This window comes from Danio aesculapii, chromosome 4 (assembly GCF_903798145.1).
Source record: "Danio aesculapii chromosome 4, fDanAes4.1, whole genome shotgun sequence".
Classification (NCBI taxonomy): domain Eukaryota; kingdom Metazoa; phylum Chordata; class Actinopteri; order Cypriniformes; family Danionidae; genus Danio; species Danio aesculapii.
The window spans coordinates 28,559,715-28,580,650 of NC_079438.1; the positions used below are offsets into that span (position 1 = coordinate 28,559,715).

Below are 20,936 nucleotides of genomic sequence, written 5' to 3' on the forward strand. Positions count from 1 at the left end.
ATGTGCAGTCATTCGTGTACAGGGAGAAGAGCAGTGGGGAGAGGACACACCCCTGGGGGGCGCCAGTGCTGATTGTGCGGATGCTAGATGAGAATTTTCCCAGCTTCACCAGCTGCTGCCTGTCCGTTAGGAAGCTGTTGATCCACTGACAGACAGAGGTGGGCACAGAGAGCTGAGTTAATTTGGGCAGGAGAAGTTTTGGGATGATAGTGTTAAACGTCGAGCTGAAGTCAACAAACAAGATCCTCACATAGGTCCCTGGTCTGTCTAGGTGTTGCAGAACATAATGCAGTCCCATATTTACTGCATCATCCACAGACCTGTTTGCTCTGTAGGCAAACTGAAGAGAGTCCAGTGAGGGTTCAGTGATGTCCTTCAGGTGGGCCAGCATCAGTTTTTCAAAGGACTTCATGACCACAGATGTTAGTGCCACCGGTCTGTAGTCATTTAGTCCTGTAAGTTTGGGTTCCTTTGGGATGGGGATGATGGTGGAGCGTTTGAGGCAGGAGGGCACTTCACACAGCTCCAGTGATCTGTTAAAGATCAGGGTGAAGATGGGGGCCAGTTGGTCAGCACAGGATTTTAAACAGGCTGGTGTTATAAAATCTGGGTCTGGTGCTTTTTTCCTCTTCTGTTTCCGGAAGACCTGGCGCACCTCATCTTCATTAAACTGTAGTGCAGGTATGGGGGAGGCGGGGGTGGTGGAGGTGTTAATGGTGGCGTGAAGAGCAGTTCAGAGTGGATGTGAGGGGTTTTTTCAAACCGGCAGTAAAACCCATTCAGATCGTTTGCAATATGTTCATTGTCTACAGTGCTGGGTGATGGTGTCTTGTAGTTTGTGATGTTTTTCAGACTTTTCTACACAGATGCTGAGTCGCTGGAAGAGAACTGACTCCTTAGTTTCTCAGAATAGTTCCTTTTTGCGGCTCTGATCTCCTTTTCTAGTGTGTATTTGGCCTGCTTATACAAGGCCCTATCCCCATTCCTGTAAGCAACCTCCTTGGCCTGACGTAGCTGTCTGAGTTTTACAGTGAACCATGGTTTGTCATTGTTGTATGTGAGTTGAGTCCTGGTAGGAATGCACACGTCTTCACAGAAACTGATATAAGATGTCACAGTCTCTGTGAGCTCATCCAGATTGTTTGCAGCAGCTTCAAAAACACTCCAGTCAGTGAGGTCGAAACAGGCTTGTAGATCCCGCTCTGTTTCGTTAGTCCATCTTTTCACAGATCTTAATACAGGTTTGGTTGTTTTCAGTTTCTGCCTGTAGGTTGGAATGAGGTGAATCAAACAATGGTCAGAGTGTCCCAAACCTGCTCGTTGGAAGGAGCGGTACGCATCCTTTATTGTAGTATAGCAGTGATCCAGCATATTGCTGTTTCTTGTGGGACATGTAACATGCTGTCTATATTTTGGCAGTTCACGGGACAGTTTTGCTTTGTTAAAATCCCCGAGAATGATTAAAACAGAGTCCGGGTGTTGTTGCTTGATCACCGTGATCTGATCAGCTAGTTTCTGTATCGCCAGGCTCGTGTGCGCGTGCAGAGGAATGTAAACACTGACGAGGATGAACGAGCAGAACTCGCGCGGGGAGTAAAAAGGCTTATAGTTAATAAACAGTGCTTCGAGATCTGGACAGCACATCTTCTTTAAAACTGTTACATCTGTACACCACCTTTCATTGATGTAAAAGCACGTCTTGCCACCGCGTGATTTCCGCGTTGCTTCTTCATCGCGATCCGCTCTGAACAGCTGATAGCCCGGTAGGTGAAGCGCGTTGTCCGGTATGGTGTCGTTCAGCCAGGTTTCCGTGAAACACAGAGCAGCTAAATGCAGAAAATCCCTGTTTGTCTGAGAGAGCAGAATGAGTTCGTCTATTTTGTTGGGTAGAGGGCGGAGATTTGCCAGATGGATGCTAGGCAGCGCAGTCCGAAATCCGCACTGTCTGAGTTTCACAAGAGCGCCTGCACGCTTTCCTCGTCTGCGCGCTTGAAAGCGTTTGAGTAGCACTGCGGCTCCTGCGACTACAATGTCCAACAGAACATCAGATAAATCCAGGTATGGAAAAATATTCGGTGGTGTATGTGCCCGAATGTCCAACAATTCGTCTCTGGTGAAACTAATTGTAGGAATATGACTCGAGACAGGACAAACTAACAAAAACACAAACACTACTGCAGAGTACGACACGGAGGCTGCCATCGTCATCTGCGCCATCTTGATAGTAATTTATATATATATAAATTAAACGAATGCATTAAACTGTTAATGCAGCCAAGGGTAAGGACATTTAAATAAGATAAGTTTAATGTGACGTAAACTTCATCATTTACTGTTAACCTTAAAGTATTTTAGTATCAACTTAGCTAGGTATTTTAAGCCATCGAAACAGTACATAACGTTGCACAGCATACGTGAGGTCCAAAAAAAGATTAATAAATTTACCCCGCACAAACTTAGGCTCCGTTTACACTGTCAGGTCTTGATACAGAATTCTGATTTGTTGCCAATATCAGATTTTTTTGTCTGTCCGTTTACACGTTCTTTTAATTGTGACCCATATCCAATTCATGTCTTTACACTTGCTGTACAATTTACGATCCATACATAAACGTGGTTTCTAGCATCTGTTCCACACTAGCCACGATGAAAGAAACCGTCTTGTTTATAGCTCTGCGAAATATGCGAAGCGTAGTATAAGTAGTGAATGGTTGAGTCTAGATTTACCTCCACTCAGTTTACGTAATGGCATGGCCCTGATGTGTGTGTGTAGTTTGAGATGTAGCCTTTGCCTGTGTGCGCACTGGTGTTGTTGGAGAGAATAAAGTTGTTCTATGTGTAGCCCGCAGTGAGTGTATTAATAGTGATAAAAAGCTAAAGTTACAACACGAAGTTCGGCCAACTTTAAAATGATTTTGAGGCGAAGGAGGTGGGAAAGGGCCGTCATAGCAGCTTTCGATTATGGTTAATTTGCTGTATGATGTCCTCCGCCATTCAGAGGAATGTGTGGGTACGAGAGAGATCTCAGGTCTGGTGGGAGCAAATTGTGGCGACTGACCACTTTCCTCCATGTTTCCTCTGTTGTTGTTGTTGTTGTTGTTGTTGTTGTTTACTGCGTCTGATTCTCCACACATGCTCTTCCTTCTACATCATTAAACCGCGGAGAAGCACCACATTGTCACAAGTTTAATGATGATCAGAACAGAACGCCTCAATAAATCCGATCTGCCTGTGTACATGACGGTCGTATTGTCACATATCCGTTTTATATCTGATTTATTTCCACATATGAAGGAGACCTGAAACTGATCGCTGAATATCTGAATGCATGCGTTTTTTTTTCTGTTTACACGGTCATAGAACTGATCCGATCTGTGTCACATATGAGCAAAAAATCGGAATTGGGTCTCATTTAACTGGCAGTGTAAATGGAGCCTTAAACGTAACTTTAACGGTACACAAGCAAGAAGTGCTAAAAGTTAACTGATTTTGTATGTCTGTTTGACAATTTGACATTTGACTCTGTGCGAGTGGGCATAACCGCCATAACTTGATTTTCAAGACAGCCTCGCCGCAGCCAATCACTAGCGTTTGATCCGGGCACGTTAAGGATGCAGGTTTTCTAGCTCACTGATGTTGACAAGATTATACCCTTGGGTATTGAAATTTGGTACAGAACGAAAATAATTTTTTCGATACTCGATAGTATCGAGACGATTCGGTCGGTGCTTAAAAAGTATTGAACTCGATACCCAGCCCTACCTTTAGAACGTTATAACATCACTAAAAGCAGCATCGAAGCAGTCTCCTTTCAGTCAATCCAGCTTATCACGGATATTGTCAGCCTGATCTGGTGTATTAATCAACTATTGTGGGTTCTGGAACTATTGTTATTTTACATTTAATGTGCCTCAAAATTTCAGTGTGTAGCCAATGTTTCCAGTGTCTTTTCAATTTTTAGCTTTTGAAGAGAGTTTTTAAGACTTAATGAAAACTAATGTTTTATTTCTTTATTTCAGACTTAATTGAAGAGAATGAGGGGAGTAAAGAGGAGAAACATCATGACAAAATTGACGAAAAAAGTCAATTACAGACTGATGGTATTTTGAAAAGGAGAGACAAGAATTGTTTCACCTGCACTCAGTGTGGAAAGAGTTTTGGAAGACAAAGCAGTCTTAAAATTCACATGAGGATCCACACTGGAGAGAAACCATTCACATGCACCCAGTGTGGGAAGACTTTCAGCCAAATATCAGCCCTTAGCAAACACAAAAAAATCCACACTGGAGAGAAATCTTTCACATGCACTCAGTGTGGGAAGAGTTTCAGCCAATCATCATCCCTTAATAGTCACATGAGGATCCACACTGGAGAGAAACCATTCACATGCACTCAGTGTGGGAAGAGTTTCAGCACATCATCATCCCTTAATAGTCACATGAGGATCCACACTGGAGAGAAACCATTCACTTGCACTCAGTGTGGGAAGAGTTTCAGCAAATCATCATCCCTTAATCTACACAAGATGATTCACACTGGAGAGAAACCATTCACATGCACTCTGTGTGGGAAGAGTTTCATCCAATCATCATCCTTTAATCTACACATGAGGATTCACACTGGAGAGAAACCATTCACATGCACCCATTGTGGGAAGAGTTTCATCCGCTCATCATCCCTTGATCTACACATGATGATCCACACTGGAGAGAAACCCTTCACATGCACCCAGTGTGGGAAGAGTTTCAGCCAATCATCACACCTTAATCAACACATGATGATCCACACTGGAGAGAAACCCTTCACATGCACCCAGTGTGGGAAGAGTTTCAGCCAATCATCACACCTTAATCAACACATGAGGATCCACACTGGAGAGAAACCATTCACCTGCACTCTGTGTGGGAAGAATTTCAGCCAACCAGCAAACTTTAATCAACACATGAGGATCCACACTAGAGAGAAACCATTCACATGCACTCTGTGTGGGAAGAGTTTCAGCCAATCATCATACCTTAATCTACACATGATGGGCCACACTGGAGAGAAACCATTCACATGCACTCAGTGTGGGAAGCGTTTCAGCAAATCGTCATCCCTTAATCTACACATGAGGATCCACACTGGAGAGAAACCATTCACATGCACTCAGTGTGGGAAGAGTTTCAGCCAATCATCACACCTTAAAAAACACATGAGAATCCACACTGAAGAGAAACCATTCACATGCATCCAGTGTGGTAAGAGTTTTAACTGCTCATCATCCCTTAATCAACACATGAGAATCCACACTGGAGAGAAACCATTCACATGCACTCACTGTGGGAAGAGTTTCAACCAACCATCAAACCTTAATCACCACATGAGGATCCACACTGGAGAGAAACCATTCACATGCAATCAGTGTGGGAAGAGTTTCAGCATATTATCATCCCTTAATATACACATGAGGGTCCACACTGGAGAGAAACCATTCACATGCACTCTGTGTGGGAAGAGTTTCAGCCAATCAACAAGCCTTAATGAACACATGAAGATCCACACCGGAGAGAAACCATTCACTTGCACTCAGTGTGGGAAGAGTTTCATCCGCTCGTCATCCCTTAATATACACATGAGGATCCACACTGGAGAGAAACCATTCAAATGCCCTCAGTGTGGGAAGAGTTTTAACAACTCATCAAACCTTAATCAACACATGAGGATCCACACTGGAGAGAAACCATTCACATGCCCTCAGTGTGGGAAGAGTTTTAAGTACTCATCAAACCTTAATCACCACATGAGGATCCACACTGGAGAGAAACCATTCACATGCAATCAGTGTGGGAAGAGTTTCAGCATATTATCATCCCTTAATATACACATGAGGGTCCACACTGGAGAGAAACCATTCACATGCACTCTGTGTGGGAAGAGTTTCAGCCAATCAACAAGCCTTAATGAACACATGAAGATCCACACCGGAGAGAAACCATTCACTTGCACTCAGTGTGGGAAGAGTTTCATCCGCTCGTCATCCCTTAATATACACATGAGGATCCACACTGGAGAGAAACCATTCAAATGCCCTCAGTGTGGGAAGAGTTTTAACAACTCATCAAACCTTAATCAACACATGAGGATCCACACTGGAGAGAAACCATTCACATGCCCTCAGTGTGGGAAGAGTTTTAAGTACTCATCAAACCTTAATCAACACATGAGGATCCACACTGGAGAGAAACCATTCACCTGCTCCTAAGCCGTGGTCACACTGGACTTTTCTCCCCATAGACTTCCATTCAAATGCACGTGAATGCGTCAGACCGGAAACGCAAGTTCTTGCATCAAGTTTCGCAGTTCACTTCTTTGCAAAGTTCAAGCTTGGTGAACTCTGACCTGCGAAATCGCATCACTTGACTGTGTCAGACCAATCGAAGATCAAAACATGACCTCGCTGGACCAAAATGTAAAATATGGACCAATCGCTCACTTTTTTTTAAATGTCTAATCATCTTGTTTGATCCTGCCCCTTTTCGCAGAGCTGTACAACAGAATTTTGTTTGCTCAAACTCTAGTGTGACCGCAGATTCAGTGTGAGATGAGTTTCAGCAACTCCTCAGACCTTAAACACATGAAGATCCACACTGCTGTGAAAGAGTATATGTGCTTGAGTGTGAAAAGATTTTTATTACAGCTCCAAAATTGAAACTGCACCAGACAATTCACACTGGAGAGACCGTACAATTGTTCACACTGTTACAAGAGGTTTAATCAGTGAAAACATATGAAAACACAGAAGAGGATTCCCACTGGAGAGAAACCATACAGATCTGATCAGTGTCTACAGAGTTTCACTCCTTCGGCGCAGCTTAAGAAATACATGGACAAAAAGTTGCACACATAACATAAATGCAGCAAAACATTTTCTCATGTGCACAGGATGTTTCATGTCTGAATAATGTTTGAAAAGGCTGAGTGACGGTATACTGTTTTCCAACACTCCTACATTGCAGTAGGTGGGGTTGTAAATGTGTTGCGTTCCTCGCGTTTACCGTAAACACGATGGCGGCTGAGAGAAGAACAGTTTCATAAACATCTGGCAAACAGCACGTCTGCGGCTTAAAATCTCTTTGAAATTTATTGTACAGGTGCGGATACATTTGTACTCCACTCTCTAGTGTATTCATGTAGCTAGTGTTGTTTTAGATGATGTTCTTTGTCTGAATCCCTGAATGAGAAACAAATCACTGTGAAGACATCGCACATCAAAGAAGGTGGAGGTCCAGGATGGTTAGTTTGCTGTATACCAGGGCCTCAAGTTAAGGAAGCCCATTCAATTGTCCTGTGTTGCATCTTTTATTAGTAACGTTTCTTTATTTTTAGGTTCAAGATTCTTTCTAGTTTACTACATTTACTTTTTTTGAGTAGAATATAAACATGATGAATATTTTCTGATTTAGGCAGAGCGACAGGTATTAAGTTTTACAAAATTAATACACTGTGATGATCCCAAGACCCCAGATTGGAGTATGTGGTAAATCCTGATTGGATGCCTGCATTACTCCTCAATAGGTATATAAAAGTTGTTGTGTTAGCTACCCCAGGACGCTGTGGCTACTCAGGAGTCCTCATTTCAAGACCTGCCATCTCATTGACTCTTTAACCTTATGGTTTTGTTATGCATTACTTTTATCATGTAGTTAAAGTGTTGTGATCATATCCTAATTTTTTATCTTAATTATTATCCCTAGACATTTGTTGGTTGCTTTGATTGATTGTTCTATGAGTTACATTTTATAATAAATAATTTGCATTCAGGCTATTTTGTTGGCTCATGTCTCTTTTATGTTGCGACTCAAACAAGCGGGTTATAACACTTTGCAAAATGTGTCCGGTTGTATCCGAGATCTTGTCCTTTCAGTCATGACCATAGGTACGAGTAGGAACCTAGATTGAGCGGTAAATTGAGAACATTGCCTTTCGCCTCAGCTCCTTCACCACAACAGACAATCACATCAACTGCATTACTGCTGCCGCTGCACAGATCCATCTTTTAATCTCACATTCTATTACTCGTGAAAAAAACGCAGATACTTGAACTCAATTTGGGGTAAGGACTCTCCTTCAAACTGGAGATGGCCACCTTTTTTCAGTCAAGCACCATGGTTTCTGACTTAGAGGTGCTGTTTCTGTCCCTGCCATGTCACACTCAGCAGCAAACCGTCCCACTGCAGGCTGAAGGTCCATGTCTATGAAGCCAAAAGAACAATGTTATCTGCAAATGGCAAAGACAGTCCTAGCCTGCACCTAAAATTCTGTCAGTAAAATTCAGAGAGATCAGCCGCAAAAATAACACATTTACAAAATAAAATGAATAAATAGATGGATGGATAGACATTGTGGTGTTGGACGGGTGGGTGGGGGGGGGGGGGGGGGGGGTAGGATGACTTGTTCAACTATAAATCAAGATGGAGCTGTCTCTAGAGGGATGGACCAGTGCGCGAGATTGAAGGCATAATAATGAAATAAATGCTCAGGAAGCCCCAACCCTTTTTTTATCATCTGGCTGATGCAATGTACTCCTATGCAACCTAGGGTGCTTATTGTTCAAGAGAAATTAAATGACAAAGTTATCAAACTGTTTTAAATAGGGAGTCACGTGAGTACCTCAAGCAAGATGGCAGGTCCTTAGATAAGCTCTTATCCACTCGCTAATTATAGCATAATTTATGATAAAACAGTTGACACTTTTTTAGAAAAAATGACCTATAACCGTTTTTGACTCGAACTGGAATGACATAACGACGTTTTCGACTACATCATAATGGCAACAACGTCCAAATATTTCAAGGAACCAAACCGCATGGCGACGAGACAGAAGTCACCCCACACAGAGGTAAAGGCAACTGCAAGCTCGCCTGGAAAACAGACCGACGCAAAAGTGAGTATGGAGAAATTGTTCACTGAAGTTACTAAAATGAGCAATACCCTTCAAATAGTAGCAACGGACACGATCGCCATCAAAGAAACAATGACGGAACTAAAGGACTCGGTTAATGGGCTGCGGGTCAGAGTGGAGGAGGCAGAGGGCCGAATCTCACAGCTCGAAGATGTGACAGAGGGGCTGACGACTGACAAAGATGTTAAAGAAAAGAAAATAAAGAGTTTGTGGGAGCGTGTACAAATGCTTGAAAACCACAGCAAGAGAAATAATGTGAGACGTGTGGGGTTGAAAGAGAAATACGGAACGAATGGGACGTTAGACGAGTGCGTGAAGAAGATCCTGAGTGAAGGGCTGGGCATCGAAATGGAAGGGGAGTACGAAATTGAGAGGGCTCACCGAATACTGGCCCCTATGCCAAGCCAGGATCAACCACCAAGACCGGTGCTGATCAGATTTTTAAGACAATCAGCTCGTGAGAAAGTGCTGCGAGTCGCGCGAATACACCGTGGAATTAAGTGGGAGGAGGTCAAACTATCCGTGTTCTCCGATACGACGAGGGAATTGGCTGAAAAAAGAAAGACGTTTTTGCCTGCTAAGAAAGCACTCCAGCAGCTTAATGTGAGATACACGCTTGCATTTCCCGCAACCCTGAGATTCACTTGGGAAGGCAAAAATCGTAGCTTCACTAACAACAAGGAAGCGGAAAGCTTTATCGCCACATTGCGCAATGACGAGACATAAAACATGTATTTTGCTTACAAGACAGATGTTGCCTATCTAGGGACAATGTGGAACACATAAGTCAACTGTATGAGGAAATCTAAAATGAGTGGGAATTAGCTTTAAGGTGCCAGCGCAACATGCGGTCGGAGAGCAAAACCACCGGCTGCATGCGGAGTGCATCGCGGACCAATACGAGTTTTTTCTTGTTGTTGTGTGTTATCTTTGCAACGCTTTTATTTTTTATTTTTTGTCATGGCCTAGTGGCCAGAGACAGGTTAAAGCTCCCAGTTCATTTTTTACGGGAGCATCCCATGTCATTTAAGGATGTTCTTTTCCTTTTCTGTTTTTTTTTTCAAGGAAAAAAAAGGTTCGGTCATGACAAGTTTATTGTCAAAAATGCATTGTATTTACTCAATATGCACAAATGCAAAACAGTGGGTTACTTACAGTTGTACTTTTTCTGTTTCTCTAGTAACAAATAGCAAACTATGGTGAGGAATCATATAATATGTATGTCCTGGAACATAAAAGGATGTGGGAGTCCTATAAAAAGAGGGAAAGTTATGACTTATCTGAAACATAACAAAGTGGACATTGCATTCATCCAGGAAACACACTTTAAAGGAGAGGAGGCTCTAAAACTTAAATTTGGGTGGGTTGGGCATGTATTTCATAGCTCATTTTCCAGCAAGCTGAATGGCGTTGCTATATTAGTCAACAAGAATTTAAATGTCATTCCTACTGGTGAGGTCAAAGATAAAGAGGGGAGAATGGTTTGTTTACAAGCAACCATAAATGATACCGCAGTAGTCTTGTGTAACATATATGCTCCAACTATAGGTGACCCTAATTTTTTCTATGAAATAAATAGAACTTTAGGGGAAATGGATGGCCAAATTATTATATTAGCGGGGGATTTTAATCAAGTTTGGGACGCTTTTATTGATAAAAGTAAATTGAGGGATCTAACATGTCCAAAAGACAGAGCATTTCATATGATGAGCGAGGATAATGGATTAGTAGATATATGGCGTCTGGTGAATCCATGTGAGAGGGAATACACCTTCTATTCACACTGTCACAAATCCCATTCCAGAATTGATATGTTCCTGATTTTAAGCACTATGACAAAATATGTTACACACTGCAAAATAAACTCAATTGCCTTATCAGATCACGCAGCTGTGAAGTTAGGTATTGATATTAATTGTGACAAAGAGAGAAAAGGCAGATGGAGATTAAACACATCACTATTAGCTCATGAGAACTTTAGCTCATTGCTTAGAGAAGATCTACAAGCATTCTTTCAAATTAATACTGGTAGCACCGATAAAAGATCAACTGAATGGGAAGCGTCCAAGGCATATGTTAGAGGAAAGATGATAGCATATGCATCTAAAAAGAAAAGGGAGGATCGGGATAGAATGCAGGAATTAGAAAGTAAAATTGTAAATTATGAAAAAAAATTATCCCAATGTTTTTCAGATAAATTGTATCAAGACATTTGTAAACTTAAATTTGAACTACAGGAGATTTATAATAAGAAGGTGGAATATGCCTTATTCAGATTGGGTACTGCTTTTTATGAGGAAGGGGAAAAAGCAGGTAAACTGCTGTCAAGACAACTAAAACAAAAGAATACATGTAACCTAATAACAGCTATTCAGAAAGAAGGCACAATAGTTACATCAACAAAGGAAATCAATAATGTACTGCAGAAGTTCTATAAAGATCTATATACTTCTGATATTAGTCCTAAGCCAGAAGAATTATCTAGTTTTTTCACCAAACTCAAGATTCCTAAATTATCTTTAGACGAGATGAACATGTTAGAAGGTCCAATAACAGAAATGGAAGTTAAAAAAGCTATATCTATTATGCGAAATGGAAAGTCTGCAGGGCTAGATGGGCTCCCGGTAGAATATTATAAACAGTATATAGATACACTTGCACCTGCTTTAACTGAAGTTTTTAACGAGGCATTTGTTAATGGATGCCTACCACCTTCTTTTAATGAGGCCCTCATATCCCTAATCCCTAAGAAAGAAAAGGGCCCCACTGAACCCTCAAATTATCGCCCAATAAGTCTGATTAACGTAGACTGCAAGATTCTTAGTAAAATTCTTGCCGTACGCTTAGAAAAGGTAATATCCAACATCATAAACTCTGATCAAGTAGGCTTCATGAGGAAGAGGTCATCAACAGATAACATGAGAAGGTTATTGCATTTAATCTGGCTAAACAGAGAAGAAAACCATCCAATTGTTGCCCTTTCACTTGACGCAGAGAAAGCGTTTAATCGGGTTCAGTGGGAATTTTTATTCGCCTCTTTGTCAAACTTTGGATTCGGGCCCTGTTTCATTAAATGGGTTCAAACATTATATAAACAACCTAAAGCATGTGTAAGTACAAATGGTACAGTCTCTCCATTTTTTGACCTGACCAGGGGGACACGTCAGGGTTGCCCGCTCTCGCCATTGCTGTTTAACATCGCCCTGGAACCTTTGGCCATTGCGGTTAGAGCTAATTCAAATATTGTAGGTGTACAAGGAGGCAGCAAAGAACACAAATTGGTTTTATACGCAGACGATATCCTGGCCTTAGTAAAAGATCCAGATAAATCTTTACCCCACTTGATGGAAATAGTTTAATCTTATTCTAAAGTATCTGGTTATATAATTAACTGGACAAAGTCAGAAGCCATGCCTATATCCGGAATAAGTAACGCTACTATGGTAACCAAACTTGGCTTTACATGGATCCCAAAAGGGATAAAATATTTGCGAATTAAAATAAATAGAGAGATAGAAGAAACCCCTATGATAAACTTGACACCTCTTCTACAAAACATCAAAAATAATTTGGATAAATAGAGTAAAATTCAGACAACTCTATGGGGAAAGGTGAATATAATCAAGATGGTGGTCTCATCTCAGCTAAACTATATGTTAATGATGTTACCACTTACAATACCACAGTCAATTTTTAATCAATATAATTTTATGATCAAACATTTCCTATGGAATGGGAAAAGGCCTAGGATAAAGCTGAATAAACTATGCGCACCACGGGATAAGGGAGGATTGGGATTACCAGACCCTCGGCTTTACCACATATCTTTTGAAATGGCCAAACTAGCCAAGCATTGGAACAATAATACTGAATCAGACTGGATCACCATTGAGAAAAACCTGTTATGGCCATATAGCCCTATTGAATACCTATCCCAGTGTCTAGACAAAACTACAAATCCTGTGATAAACATGCAAGACAGGTATGGGTGAAGACCCACAAAATGCATAAATTATCACAATGCAAACAATCATACTCCTCCATCTGGCACAACTCTGCTTTCTGTATTGGGAAGTCATCTATATACTGGAAGAAATGGCATATGAATGGCTTGTGTACAGTGACAGACCTATTTGAACAGGGTGTATTTATGTCCCACAGCAATCTTGTGGCAAAGTACAATTTAAAAGGAAAGGACAATTTTTGGAAATACCTTCAAATACGAAACTGTATCTCCACAAAAATCCAACAGACAGATGGAAACTCTATCCTAGACTTTCAAACACTGCCTCATCTCCAACAAAAGGCCTGTTTTCTACAGGATGACCAACCACGTGCTCAGTAATGATTGCATACATTTAAAGACAATTTGGGAAAAGGACATCCAGAATGCAATAGGGGATGAGGATTGGAAAAGTATTTTGTCAAACACTGGTAAATTCGTAAGAGAAGCGAGAGGACAATTTACTCTGTATAAAATTGTACACACGTTTTACTTTACACCTGTCCGACTCAATAGAATGGGTTTGGCAAATAATGATGTTTGTTGGAAATGTCAAAAAGAAAGAGGCACATTTATTCATTGTATTTGGGACTGCTCACTAGTTCAGCCTTTCTGGCACCAAACCCTAAATATTTTGAGTAAATGGCTTGGAACATTAATACCGTTGTCACCAAGGTTATGCCTACTGGGAGATAGGGAACAGATGCCAAATATTACAAAAGGAGAGTTCACAGTCATCATGGTGGGGATCTCAGTGACAGCTAGAGTCATCTTAAAACACTGGAAAACTCCCAAAATTCCAGAGTTAAAAGAGTGGGCCAATATAATGACTAAAACAGCCTCGTATGAACGTTTACTTTACAAATTACATAATAAGGACAAAGCAGGGGTCTCTGTATGCATCCCAGTATGGGAAGACTTTTGGTCTTATGTGACAATGTCTTGTAACACAATTTAAAACTACTCACCAGGTTCTTCTAACAATACTGTACTTCTGTCCTAGTAACCACTGCATTCATTCTGGCTTTACATTTAGTAGGCCACAAGTAATCACTTGTAACATGCATTTGTATTATTTTGTCATGAACCAGAAGAAAACAATAAAAAACTTGAAGAAAAAAAAAAAAAAAAAAAAAAAGATCAATACAAGAAGTTAAGATTAGCATTACCAGATCACTGGATCAAAACTATTGAAGATAATGAAAAAGAAACTGAAAATGGAAAAATAAAAGTGTTTTTAAAAATGGATGAAGATAAGATTAGTATCAATGACTGTCCTATCAAGATGTTTTATACATGTTTGTGTAATGCTGTGTTTAAGTGGGGTTTATTCATAAACTAATTTCGAGAGGATCACGTGCTTATGATTTATCACAGCCGGTCACGTATTAAGCTAATCAGTATCATCCAATCATATGAGCCATAAGCTACTATAAATAACCACAGTTTTCAGTCCAATTTATCTTCGTTTGGAAGAAAGCTTCCGGCCGCTAAAAAGCTTCAGCTCTAAAGATGCTTTTACAGCATTGCACTTTTCAGCATATCAATATCAAAATAGCCAACAAACTTCTACAACTGCAACCAGAGCCCTGCTCTCCCCGAGACTTCAGCCACTGCAATGAAGCCAAACTATCACCGCTCTCTTAGCGGTTCACCTGTGGTAATGTACATAGCATGCTTTAAGAGAAAGCCTTGCAAAATAACTACTCTCCAACAAAACTAAACATTTCATATATCTTTAGAAAGCAAGACTCGCATAACTAAAATAATTGAAATCATTTTAAGGACACAAAACACTATGGACTTAGCGTCCTCCGTTGAACTGTAAACAACCAGAGATTATAACAAACCAAATAAACCCACCTCAAGGTTCCTGCCCGTCCACAGGTCCCTAACATTTTAACAGCCTGGATAATTCGACTGCAAGGATTAAAGCAATCCAATTTGTAAATCATTAGTCCACAACATATGTTGATAAACATCCATGGATACACTGCTGTCATCCAAACTAGTCGCTGTACTGCGTTCTGCAAGTATCATCTTTCAGATATAAACACTGTAATTTGTTCACCAAAATGGCCGCCGACCTTTGCACTTTTGATGGACACTTCATTGAGCCAATAGCTGGAAGAAGTGTCACCGACCAAGAGCTCTCATAACATGAGATGGTCCCGCCCTCTCTCCCGATGTTTATGAACAGACACAGTTGCAAAGACTTTGTGATTGAATTGGGCCAGTTATGCTTCTGATTTTAATAATGTTAAGATTCCAAACTTAATGTTATTTAATCATGGCTAAAAGTAATTCTTCTGGCTAATTCTTCTGACTTTCTCATTTCAGGTCTAACCCACAGATTCCACCTGGGACTCTCAGCTCTCCCTTCCATTCATTTTTTCTGTCCTAATCCCGACCTAACCCGAAAAAGATGTCTTATTTGGACATCAGCCAAAGAACAATGTATCATGTCTGTTGAACACTTGCAGGTTGAAAAAACAAAATCACTGACTCTTTCTCATTTTCTTTCCAGAAATTCTGGTCATTGGCTCCAGAAGTGGATTCCAACCCAACGCCTGTCCCCCCCTTTCCAGAAGTGACATTACCTTAAGCCACACCCTTTATAACCTCCACCAAACCCCATATTGCTTATCCTCCAAGTAGTAGCCCTCAGAACCCTTCCGTAACATCACAGCATGGAACATATTCAACTCAACCCCTCACTTCAACCCACTATAGCAGATCTAATTTTGCTTGATGAGGAAAGAAAGGGTTTCTTCATCCTGCAAAGTAAGATAGATCAATTCGACAGAACATTTCATTTACATCTTCAACATCCCTGCCACGCCGGCCACCCCCCCCCCCCCCCCATTGCCCTCCGAACCCTTCTAACATACATACACTTAAGGGGATCTCAAGAAACAACCCCCTAGACCACCTTTTTTTACTAACGACGCTTATCGTCCAGTATCATGTATCTTGTTCCAGACACACCTCAAAGTCCTCCACCTCTCAGGATTCCTTTTCCAGCCATTCATTCAGAACTGGCATGCCACCACAGCAGCCATTAACAGGCTTTCCCAACATCAGATCCAGACCCTCGGTCCTTGGTCCTCTGAAGCTTTTTAAATCCTACATTCGCCTCAGTCTTTTCATCTTTAACAACCCCAGTCGGTTCTATTAAACCTCTCAGCCATCTCGGCCACACTTTTATACTCTGGCCAAACCATCTATCTATCCATTCCTAGCAACCCCCTCTACAGCTCAGACTCCCGCAGTTGTAAATATGATCTTCAGCTCTTGCAGAGCTCCACCTATCAACCTCACCTTTCTGTTCCCCCTGCCAGCATTGAGTACTTCCACTGTTCCCTCCTACCTCTGTACCCTTTTCCTTTGACTCTCATGTAACCTCCTTGCTCCTTCAGCATTATCCTAAGCCCAGACTCCCACAGGGGTCAACACGAGCTTTGGCTCTTGCAAGAACCTCACTTTCACCCTCATAGTTAGTGCATAGTTTGTATATTCTGTATTCTAAGTATTTGTATTGGATATTTGTTACTTGCAGCTGCTCTTTCCCCCTTTTATTTTTCCTACCAGCATCGTGTGCCTCTGCTGCTTTAATTCATTTATTCTGCAAAGTAGTTTACTATTATCTTTTCATGTCTTGTATTGGATCATTTGCATAATTGTATAGTATATCTGTGTTCCAGCTACCTTCCTCTTTCTTTTCCCATTCCGGTGTGGAGTGCTTCCGCTGTACCAGTTTATTTGGGAACGGGAGGAAGCCTAGGGCTCGAGGATCCCTTGAGCTCGGGGCTCTCTCTCGGGACAGCATGCCAAACAAGCTTTTGATGAATCATCAGCTAAGTGTGAACTCTTGAAGTGGGGTTTATTCATAAACTAATTTAGAGAGGATCACGTGCTTATGATTTATCACAGCCGGTCACGTATTAAGCTAATCAGTATCATCCAATCATATGAGCCATAAGCTACTATAAATAACCACAGTTTTCAGTCCACTTTATCTTCGTTTGGAAGAAACCCCCCTTCCTCCTCATTCTCCTCCTTCACTATAGATCGGGCTGCACGGAGGCCCAGTGGTTAGCACTGTTAGCCCCACAGCAAGAACACTGCCAGCCCTGGTCCTGCCAGGTCGGTAGGTGTTTCTGTGAGGAGTTTGTATATATAAAAGAGGTAAACTATTGAGGGGCCAAAGGCGTTGTTTCTGTCGGTGCTGAGTCAAGGCAAGCTGAGCGGTGCCCGGCTCCTGGTGCTGCGCCTATTTTTAAATAGCCAACTCTTGACGGCTGCTCTCGCTTACGGCCATACCACCCTGGCAATGCCTGATCTTATCTGAACTCGGAAGCAAAGCAGGGTTGGGCCTGGTTAGTACTTGGATGGGAGACCGCCTGGGAATACCAGGTGCTGTAAGCTTTTTGAATTCCTTCATTTGGCAAAAAAATTAATTAATTAATTAATAAAAAAAAAAAAGAGGTAAACTATTGAGGGGCCAAAGGCGTTGTTTCTGTCGGTGCTGAGTCAAGGCAAGCTGAGCGACGCCTGGCTCCTGGTGCTGCGCCTATTTTTAAATAACCAACTCTTGACGGCTGCTCTCGCTTACGGCCATACCACCCTGGCAATGCCTGATCTCATCCGAACTCGGAAGCAAAACAGGGTTGGGCCTGGTTAGTACTTGGATGGGAGACCGCCTGGGAATACCAGGTGCTGTAAGCTTTTTGAATTCCTTCATTTGGCAAAAAAATAATAAAAATAAATAAATAAATAAAAAAAGAGAGGTAAACTATTGAGTGGCTAATGGCTAGTTTCTGTCGGTGCTGTTTCAAGGCAAGCTGAGCAGCGCTCGGCTCCTGGTGCTGCGCCTATTTTTAAATAGCCAACTCTTGACGGCTGCTCTCGCTTACGGCCATACCACCCTGGCAATGCCTGATCTCATCTGAACTCGGAAGCAAAGCAGGGTTGGGCCTGGTTAGTACTTGGATGGGAGACCGCCTGGAATACCAGGTGCTGTAAGCTTTTTGAATTCCTTCATTTGCCAAAAAAAAAAAGGAATACATTTTAAAAAGAAAAAAAAAGAGGTAAACTATTGAGTGCCCAAAGGCGTTGCTTCTGTCGGTGCTGAGTCAAGGCAAGCTAAGCGACGCCTGGCTCCTGGTGCTGCGCCTATTTTTAACTAGCCAACTCTTGACAGCTGCTCTCGCTTACGACCATACCACCCTGGCAATGCCTGATCTCATCCGAACTCGGAAGCAAAACAGGGTTGGGCCTGGTTAGTACTTGGATGGGAGACCGCCTGGGAATACCAGGTGCTGTAAGCTTTTTGATATTCTTCATTTGGCAAAAAAAATAAAATAAATAAAAAAAAAAAAAAAAAAAAAAGAGAGGTAAACTATTGATTGGCTAAGGGCTAGTTTCTGTCGGTGCTGTGTCAACTCTTGACAGCTGCTCTCGCTTACGGCCATACCACCCTGGGAACACTAGAGGACACTAGTGAGCGATACAGGAAGTGATCGGCTGCAGTTTGGAGAGAAAGGCTCTCCTCCATTTTAGTATTTTTGTTTTGTGTTTGTTTTTGTGGACTGAATTAGAGTTTGATTTTGTGTTTTTGTTTTTTTAAACCACCTGACAGCAGCATCCCGCTGACTGGAGGGTGGTTTGTTGTTTTTGTTTTTTGCACTTTACTGGGCATAAAATGGACGGATTTTTGGCAAACGAAACTGGACTGGATGCAGAGACACTCATGGCAAACGAAACTGGACTGGACGGAGGAACAAGAATGGTTAACGACAATGGACTGGACAATAAACAACGAGCTGGACAAAGGAAAAACCAACTTGGTGGAAGAAAGTATTTAAAAGAAGCAACGGTAATAGTAAACACAGAAGAAGTCAATGAGGTAAGAGCTGTGGACATCATTAACGCAGTGACAGACAAGTGTGGTCAAGGGAAAATTCTGGCTTTGAGACCAAGACAAGGAAAAGAGTTTGAACTAACTATGGAGAAGGAAGAAACATGTGAGGAATTGCTTGATGGACTGTTGATTAAGGGAGTGAACTGTGAAATCAAAAAGCTGCAAAACAGGGATTATGTTGTTTCTTTCATGCACCTGCCCGTCTATCTTGATGATAGAGAAATTTTAGAAAAATTAGAAGGATGGGGAGTTTATCCCATATCAAAAATAAAAAGAAGGGTTTACACTGGCACTGACATTGAGGACGGAACAAGGTTCCTAAAAGTGAGATTCCCTAAGGAGGTGGCATCATTGCCATATAGCACAAAGCTGGAAACAGCAGAAGGGCCGCAGTACTTCAGGGTAATGCACAGCCATCAAGTGAAGACCTGTAGGCTGTGCATGAGCCCTGAACACTTGCTAATGGATTGCCCAGATTTTAAGTGCTATAAATGCGAAGAAAAGGGACACTTTGCAAGGAGTTGTAATACTGTCAAATGCCCAGAATGTAAACAATTTTTAAACAAGTGTGAATGTTGGATGGAAGGACAGGAAGGAGGAGGAGAAGATCAAGTAGACGGACAGGTGCATGAAAGAAACAATTAAGGAGAAGAATCAACAACAAAGGTAATGGAGGAGGAAACAAACATTATAAGGGATGAAGAAGAAGAAAAACAGACATCAGAACAAGAACAGTGGACACAAATGGAAATAACTGACAGTTTTAAAAACTTTTTAAATATGGTGGAAAACGATGAACAAAGTAAGACTGATCAAGGTGAAGGAATGGAAAGTGATGAAGAACAAAGGACAGATTATGTAGAGAAGAACAAAGTGGAAAGAGGACTAATAAGAAGAAGAACAATAAAGGTAAAACCAAATGTGGACAGTGCAAGAAAAAAGATGATGACAAAGGTGCGAGTAAAAAACGTTAATAGGTATGAAGTGTTAAGAGGGCTGGAAGAAGATGATGAGAAATAATGTTTTTTAACCATTTTATCTATTTTAACATGATTTTAATGTGTGTTTCTTTTTATGGAAGGGGCTGTTGGTTGAGTGAAAAAAGTGGGTATGCAGAGGTAGAGGAGGAGACTAAAAATAATGGTTGGTTTTAATATTTTAATATCTTTTATCATGTTTTTTAACATTTTATCGTGGAATGCAAGAGGTTTATTGAATGTGGAGAAATTTGAAAAAATGTTGGTGTTATGTAAAGAAGCTGATGTGATTGTTTTGCAAGAAACAAATTGGAAAAATGAAAGTGTTAAAATGGTTCAAAGCAAATGGGATGGTCAAATATATTTTAACAATGGAGAGGATAAACTGGGTTGTGGAGTAGCGATTTTAATCAAAAGAGGTACATATGAAAAAGAAAAAGTCATATTTGAGGATGGAGTTGGGAAAAGCATGGCGATGAAATTAGAAAAAGGAGAAGATCATTTCATCATTTATAATAATGATGCTGGTGACTCTTCTTTAAGGGGAAGACACCCCCCCGCACCAGGGGTGTAAACCGATACCTTCAAGATCCCTTTGGTCCAACGCATGTATAAGCTGTTACAACTTTTGGGGGATTTCCCCAACCCCCATTCAAAGGAACCATGGGTGTCCAAGGAACAACGCACCGTTATGGGCAGCTTTACTGCGCCAGCCATGGGAGCTTTTGCATGGCCTTTTTCTTTTTCTTTCCCACAAAGGGATGGTATGAGCCCCATCAAACATGCATCGTTTTGGGCAGCTTTACTGCACCAGCCGTGAGAGCTTTTGCACGGCTTTTTCCTTTTTAAAGGGTATCGTAGAACCCCATCGAACACACGCACCATTTGGGCAGCTTTACTGCGCCAGCCGTGGGAGCTTTTGTGCAGCTTTTCCCTTTTCAAAGGGGATTGTAGAACCCGATCGAACACGCACTTTTTCGGGGCAGCGCCAGCTGTGTGAGCCTTTTCATGGCTTCTGGAACCAAATCATTAAACAACCATTAAACCGGGGCCAGCCTGTCACCCCGGCACCACTGACCAGATGCTCGC

At 41.5% G+C, this 20,936-nt stretch overlaps 1 protein-coding gene and 4 non-coding genes across 15 annotated transcripts; all 5 read left to right on the top strand.

Annotated features, from left to right (window-relative positions):
• Nucleotides 1–4,112: 4,112 nt before the first annotated feature.
• LOC130222831 (gastrula zinc finger protein XlCGF57.1-like) lies at nucleotides 4,113–6,269 on the top strand. 11 transcript variants are annotated; one of them, XM_056455392.1, is made up of 2 exons: nucleotides 4,113–5,757; nucleotides 5,842–6,269. In XM_056455392.1, the coding sequence occupies exons 1-2, from the start codon at nucleotides 4,187–4,189 to the stop codon at nucleotides 6,242–6,244; spliced, it is 1,974 nt and encodes a 657-aa protein (XP_056311367.1). In that variant the 5' UTR covers nucleotides 4,113–4,186; the 3' UTR covers nucleotides 6,245–6,269. The 11 variants fall into 11 exon arrangements, with proteins under 11 accessions (XP_056311367.1, XP_056311374.1, XP_056311369.1 ...); XM_056455399.1 differs by having other exon boundaries at nucleotides 5,926–6,269; XM_056455394.1 differs by having other exon boundaries at nucleotides 4,113–5,452; nucleotides 5,537–6,269.
• A 10,987-nt stretch (nucleotides 6,270–17,256) lies between these two features.
• LOC130223925 (5S ribosomal RNA) lies at nucleotides 17,257–17,375 on the top strand. Its single transcript, XR_008837033.1, has one exon. It is a non-coding gene; the product is annotated as a 5S ribosomal RNA (ribosomal RNA).
• A 181-nt stretch (nucleotides 17,376–17,556) lies between these two features.
• Nucleotides 17,557–17,675, top strand: LOC130223845 (5S ribosomal RNA). Its single transcript, XR_008836956.1, has one exon. It is a non-coding gene; the product is annotated as a 5S ribosomal RNA (ribosomal RNA).
• A 182-nt stretch (nucleotides 17,676–17,857) lies between these two features.
• On the top strand, nucleotides 17,858–17,975 carry LOC130224002 (5S ribosomal RNA). Its single transcript, XR_008837105.1, has one exon. It is a non-coding gene; the product is annotated as a 5S ribosomal RNA (ribosomal RNA).
• A 183-nt stretch (nucleotides 17,976–18,158) lies between these two features.
• Nucleotides 18,159–18,277, top strand: LOC130223939 (5S ribosomal RNA). The gene has a single exon (XR_008837046.1). It is a non-coding gene; the product is annotated as a 5S ribosomal RNA (ribosomal RNA).
• Nucleotides 18,278–20,936: the final 2,659 nt, after the last annotated feature.

Bases quoted from the DNA above. Each gene is read 5' to 3' on its own strand.
- LOC130222831 (XM_056455392.1), top strand. From the start codon at position 4,187: ATGAGGATCCACACTGGAGAGAAACCATTCACATGCACCCAGTGTGGG. The intron at 5,758-5,841 runs GTACTCATCAAA...GAAGAGTTTCAG, and splicing joins CAGTGTGGGAAGAGTTTTAA to CATATTATCATCCCTTAATA.